A 6569-nucleotide genomic window follows, 5' to 3' on the forward strand; every position below is an offset into this window, starting at 1 on the left:
TAACCTATATAGTCTGTATTTACGGAGCTGCTTTTATTATTACTAAGCCAGATTTCTAGAACTATGCTTACCATGCAATATTCTTACATGCAAGTGTCTGACTGGGGAGCCAGGGGCCCACCAGTAACCAACTCCAGGACCCCACTTTTCAACTACATGCAAATGTGACGACATCCTCCATCACTAATTTATAGAACAATGATCAGGGTTGATTGATAAATGAATAAGATGCTGCCTTTATCTGTACATAGTGATTCAAGTATATTGTGCCAAGTGCTGCTCATATAAAAGGGTGGTGGCCCACCGGAGGATTCTCCGGTTCTCCCGTGGGCCAGTTCTAGCCTGCATGCAGCTACTGGGGATTGCATGTACATCATGTTTTTTATTATTATAAATATATTATATTTTTTCTTTTTTTTTAATATATATATTTTTTTCAAAAATCACAATTTTATAATGATAAAAAAAACATGAATACCACAGTTAATTTCTGATGATTCGTTTGTTTTTCAGATGGTTGATGCTCAATCTGACGCCTTTGTATTTCACTCCACAGCCAAAGCCTTATCTGATGACTGTGATACGAGCAGTGACGTCTCCACGTCAGACGAGGTGTATCCATGGGACTTTCTGAAAGATTCCCACAGCAGCAAACAGCGTGAAGTCCGAGACCACTGCCAAAATGAAAAGGCCTACACAAAGAAAGATGAGCAGCAGCGTTGTCCTGTAGGGGAACGTAGTCCGGACATGACCAGAGATCGCTCCATCAATCTACACTATGAGAACTGGCCGGCACAGACGCCGGGGGAGAGCAGAGATCTCGGCCCTGTCCCAAAACAAGAGGGCTCCTCTCTACCAAAGTGTAACGGACAGGTGGCCAGTTATGATTTTCTCATAGAGGACTTGCATTATAACCCGCTGAGTATGGGAAAAGTCGCTGACTTCTGCAAAGAAGAGAGGGAACCCATCCGGATCACGCTCCTCCAGTCCAGCTTCTAGCTTCTCTACAGACCCTTTTTGGACCCGTGTGATTTTGTGAAATGAAGTTTGGACCTTGAGCGAACGAGGAAGTTGTCTTTTTATGATGGCGCAAATTATGTAGGAAATTAGGATGAAGGGATTGACGAATGTTGTAAATGAAAGAGGTGTAAATAGGTGTAGATAGACGGCGCAGAGGAGGTGACTGTACAAATGTGGATAAAGACGTGTCAAGGGAAAGTGCCACGGTAAAGTGAGGAAGGACATGGAAAGTTGGGAGTCTCTGATCATGCGGAAACACTGACAAAGCGATAACTTCTTAGCAGCTGCCCTGATGGTCGTTTGGGCTTGGAATGACGCTCTGCTAAGCTCAGTTGCACTAGATGAGGGAATTTACGTTCTGCATATAGAGAAGGCAAAGCTGTGAAATACATAAGACTGGATCATTGAAGGGCTTTTCACCCTGGTGTGGAAATTATTACAGTTCCTTAAGACAGCCATATTAGCTTAAGGTAACAATATACTGTACCAAAAATGCTTAAACACTCTGTTCTATAGAGTAGAAGGGTCATGAAGGTTCATTTTTTTAATTTTTTTTTATCGCTGGTTAATTTCAGTAATACCGATCACTCCTGAACGTCAGCTGGTAATACAACATGGGAAGCAAAAAAACAAAAAGGGGGAGAAGCACAAAGGGCAGCCTTCAAGGGAGACCGATCTGGCCCCATGATGTATCCAGCTGTAATTATTCTGCTTTTTTTTTATTTAATACCTGTATATTTTTGTTTTCTTAAAACAAAAGAAATCCTGAGTGGTCTGTTCAGTTTCCTTTTAATCTATCATTGACTGATTTGTGAAGGGAGTGTGTAAGGCTACATAACGCCCGGAGTGTGCCCTTTACATCCTGACTGGCTGTATACTTTCCAGATTACTTTTTTGTTGCCACTAAAGCCAAATGCTGTACTAGGCCGACGCACTGCCTTATTAATGTTAATACTGTCTTTGTGTTAACCATTCCTTTACTGTTCTCCTTACATGCTTATTACCAGTTTTATTTTATTTTTTAATAGTAATTGCAGAGATCTGCTACTCATTTTTTATCTTTTTTTTTTTTATAAAGGAGAAAAATCAGACATACGAAGGACTGTGTTTATAAGCTTTACTGTTTTGTGATATCTATGCAAAACTGTAATATGCAAATAAAGCAACACAGTCTGGTGTCATCCGTTTTATTAATATGTTGTCATTCTGTTCATGTAACGTGCACGGGCACATAGGCGCAGGCACGTAAGTGCAGGCGCGTTGGCTCAGGCATCTAGGCTCAGGCGCGTTGGTGCAGGCACATTGGTTCAGGCCTGTTGGTGCCGGCATGTAGATGCAGGCACTTTGGCTCAGGCGTATAGGCACTGTCAAGCTCTGATCTGCAGCGTTGGAGAGATGCTGGAGCAGTGAACACCTTTCTCTTCTCATTGAATGGTCTCTTTTCAGCAGAATATTGCACACTGTATTATATACATACTGTCTAAATGTTCAATAGCCAGAGGTGGAAAGCAGTGGGGGGTTGGCCAGGAAGGAGATTTAAACCTATAAACACCCGCTCCTTGGATATGCTACTGATTATCAGAAGTGGAGCAAGCAGAAATGTTGTAACCCCATCCCACCCCCTTCCCCTCCATATACTCAGTCACGCCCACATACTCACTCGCTGCCCCACCACTTACTTGCCGCCCCACCACTTACTTGCCGCCCCCCACTTACTCACTTGCCGCCCCCCACTTACTCACTTGCCGCCCCCCACTTACTCACTTGCCGCCCCCCACTTACTCACTTGCCGCCCCCCACTTACTCACTTGCCGCCCCCCACTTACTCACTTGCCGCCCCACCACTTACTCACTTGCCGCCCCACCACTTACTCACTTGCCGCCCCACCACTTACTCACTTGCCGCCCCACCACTTACTTGCCGCCCCACCACTTACTTGCCGCCCCACCACTTACTTGCCGCCCCACCACTTACTTGCCGCCCCACCACTTACTTGCCGCCCCACCACTTACTTGCCGCCCCACCACTTACTTGCCGCCCCACCACTTACTTGCCGCCCCACCACTTACTTGCCGCCCCACCACTTACTTGCCGCCCCACCACTTACTTGCCGCCCCACCACTTACTTGCCGCCCCACCACTTACTTGCCGCCCCACCACTTACTTGCCGCCCCACCACTTACTTGCCGCCCCACCACTTACTTGCCGCCCCACCACTTACTTGCCGCCCCACCACTTGCTTGCCGCCCCACCACTTGCTTGCCGCCCCACCACTTGCTTGCCGCCCCACCACTTGCTTGCCGCCCCACCACTTACTTGCCGCCTCACCACTTACTTGCCGCCTCACCACTTACTCACTTGCCGCCTCACCACTTACTCACTTGCCCCCCCCACACATACTCACTTGCCGCCCCCCCACACATACTCACTTGCCGCCCCCCCCGCACATACTCACTTGCCGCCCCCCCGCACATACTCACTCGCCGCCCCCTCGCACATACTCACTCGCCGCCCCCTCGCACATACTCGCCGCCCCCTCGCACATACTCACTCGCCGCCCCCTCGCACATACTCACTCGCCGCCCCCTCGCACATACTCACTCGCCGCCCCCTCGCACATACTCACTCGCCGCCCCCTCGCACATACTCACTCGCCGCCCCCTCGCACATACTCACTCGCCGCCCCCTCGCACATACTCACTCGCCGCCCCCTCGCACATACTCACTCGCCGCCCCCTCGCACATACTCACTCGCCGCCCCCTCGCACATACTCACTCGCCGCCCCCTCGCACATACTCACTCGCCGCCCCCTCGCACATACTCACTCGCCGCCCCCTCGCACATACTCACTCGCCGCCCCCCCGCACATACTCACTTTATTGTAAAAGGGAACTTTCACAGGATATTTTAATTTAAACTGAGTCCCTCCTCCTATTGCCGCTGCTCCACTGATTCTGGAACAGTTTCTTTGGTACCCTGATTAGTAAAGATCGAAAATTTTCCTTCAACCAACTGGGCGTGTACCGGGTAACTTTTCTGTTGTGGCCATGTTTTCATTGGCTAGCATCAGAGGAGAAAAAGCAAAAGCCCAGTGGAGCAGCCATGATTGGAGGAGGTAAAAAATCCAGTAGAAGATCCTGATGAAGTCACTAGAGAGTGGCTAATTCTGCTCGGTTTGGGCCTCTTTCACACCTGTATATTTAGAATAGTATTTGTAAGCCAAAAATATAGGAGTGAAACATTTGCACCTCGTTTGTATTTTTGATCCACTCCAGTCTTTGATCTCAGAGGCCTCATTTCCCATTTGTAAGCCAATCAGCAATGACTTAATTTAAATTGTTTTTTCCACTTTTAGGAAAAAAAGTGAACCCCAAACATTTCTTGTCATGCAACATAACAAAATCAGAGTGTACTCATCCTCCCCAGGTCCAGTGCTGAGCCTAAGCCGCTGCATCTCTGGTCTCTGTGCTTTGGCCGCAGCTTTAACGTCCTGTTGACAGCTTGGATCACCGCTGCAGCCAATCACTAAGACCAGGCAGTAGCGGATAGTTGGTTCTGGACATAGGGAAAGATGAGTACACTGATTTCAATATGTTACATGGCTGGAAATGTTTGGGGTTCACTTTCAGAAAAGTGAGAAAACCTCTTTATAGCTTATAGGGACTAATCTCCAAAAGCATTCTCGGTACATGTGAACTATTGATTTATCAGAGAAATCTACTTATTTCACGGGTAAAATTTTAATTTAGTGTAGATTCTCCATTACGGAGATAGGAGATGACAGATGGTTACTATAAAGTTCTATGGAGAAATGTAACTGTGGCTTTAGGAGATCTTGCCTCATAATGCGTCTGCCTCTAGTTCCCCCCACTAGAGTCTCCATAGAATTTTAAAAGCACAAACTGTGATCCCCTACCTCAGTAATAAAGAATTTACACTGAATGCTATATAAATAAGCAACTTTTGTAATATCTTATCAGAGAAATCTGCGTCTTTCACTCTCAGTTCACGGGTAAAATTTGTATTGAGTGAAGACAAATTATTTCTGAGAGAGGAGATGGTAGTTAGTGCTTTTAAAATTCTATGGAGGCTCTAGTGGGAGGAGCGAGAGGCAGACATTCTACAGCAATTTCTGCCAAAGTTACATTTCTCCATAGAATTTTATAAGCACCAACTGTCATCTATCTCCGTAAGGGGAGATTCTGTATTCACTGTATACAGATTTTACTTGTGAATCAATAATTTTGAAAATTAATGAAAGATTAGTTTGACATTGACCAATAAACAGGACGTGTCATGTAAGGAAGGGAGAAAATAGTCCTGATCTCTGCAGCTACTGTCCAGTAGAGCAGCTCTGAGTGTAATTACAAACACCCCCAGCAGCTTTCATTTCACAGCAGTCAGTAGAGCTGAGCTGAATGTGACTATGACAAAAGCTCTCCTTTCACAGCACTGTCAGCTCTGCCCTTCCCCCACATTAACTGCTGTGAGGTGAAAGCTGGAGCTGTTGTGTAATTGACGCGCCCAGGGGATGGGGACGACTCGGCGCCCGGGCATTTTTGCCGACTCGGCGCCCGGGCATTTTTGCCTAGTTCTGGGGGATGTTGCGATAGTCGGCTCCCGGGCCCGTACCCTGGGGTCACTCTTAAAAAGGGGATAGTTATATGGGATAGGGAATGTTCGTGACCCCACCTGTGGTGTCTGGTGAGGATCACCAGCGCTGCGACAGTCCTCTGAGGCTGGTGTTTAGGCAGCTTAGTTGGTGCGGCTCCCCACAGATGGAGCGGGGTCTCAGGGCAGCGCAAGTGAGGGGATGCAGGACAGAGGGGGGACCCAGCCAGGTCAGAGGAAGAATAGGCACACACACAACAGTTCACTTCAGTACCTTTACTGGTGGTGTTTCAGGCACGATCCAGGGTACTTCAGGGTGAAGGGTGCATATCAGGACTCTCCCCAGTGAGCGGGTGTAGGGCCTCCTGTTCGTTGCCTTTCCTTGATAAGTTTCTGACCTGCCTGGAGCTAGGCCTAACTTTTATTCTCTGTCTTGCACCTGCTGACCTGGTGGTAGGGCCTTCTAATGGAGTTCACACTTCCTGGTCTTTGGGGCCTCCGTGACTCCTGACCCTGGTATGTAATCAGATTTTGGTGTTCCTGGGACATATAGTTCGTCAGGGGTTCCGGTTGTTTCTGCTGGGTGTAAGGAATCCCTGCAGACGCGGACCCGGTGTCCGGTATATGTTCTTGGGGTGAGCGGGTAAAGCTCCTCTGCCCCCTATGTTACTCTCTTTCTACTCGCCTTCGGCCACGCTCGGGGCCCTCACTAGGCTTCACACTGCAGCAGGCACTCTGCGCTTCACCGCTCTTTTGGCGTCGGCACGCCCTAGGCTCACTAACCTGACCTCTCTGAGTCTGGACTGAACTGTCTGGGCTCCACTGCAGGCTAGCTTCTGCAGGAGCTCCTCTCAACAGACTGCAGCAAACTGACTGCCTAACTCCACCCTCCAATATATATATCCCTATCTGGGCTCCCTCTGATGGTCTGAGGTG

The 6569-nt window shown here is 48.3% G+C and overlaps 1 protein-coding gene across 6 annotated transcripts in view; it reads left to right on the forward strand.

Moving 5' to 3' along the window:
- PLEKHA4 (pleckstrin homology domain containing A4) overlaps positions 1–2214 on the forward strand; it is a 71609-nt gene extending 69395 nt beyond the window's left edge. For all 6 annotated transcript variants that reach the window (XM_073656327.1, XM_073656328.1, XM_073656323.1 and 3 more), the window contains exon 24: positions 557–2214. In XM_073656327.1, coding sequence (XP_073512428.1) covers positions 557–999 — 443 coding nt within the window. In that variant the 3' untranslated portion in view covers positions 1000–2214. The remainder of the gene's footprint in view (positions 1–556) is intronic.
- Positions 2215–6569: the final 4355 nt, after the last annotated feature.

The sequence above is a fragment of the Phyllobates terribilis genome, unplaced genomic scaffold (genome assembly GCF_046119375.1).
Source record: "Phyllobates terribilis strain yellow unplaced genomic scaffold, ASM4611937v1 Scaffold_12__6_contigs__length_324123572, whole genome shotgun sequence".
In the NCBI taxonomy this organism is placed as follows: Eukaryota; Metazoa; Chordata; class Amphibia; order Anura; family Dendrobatidae; genus Phyllobates; species Phyllobates terribilis.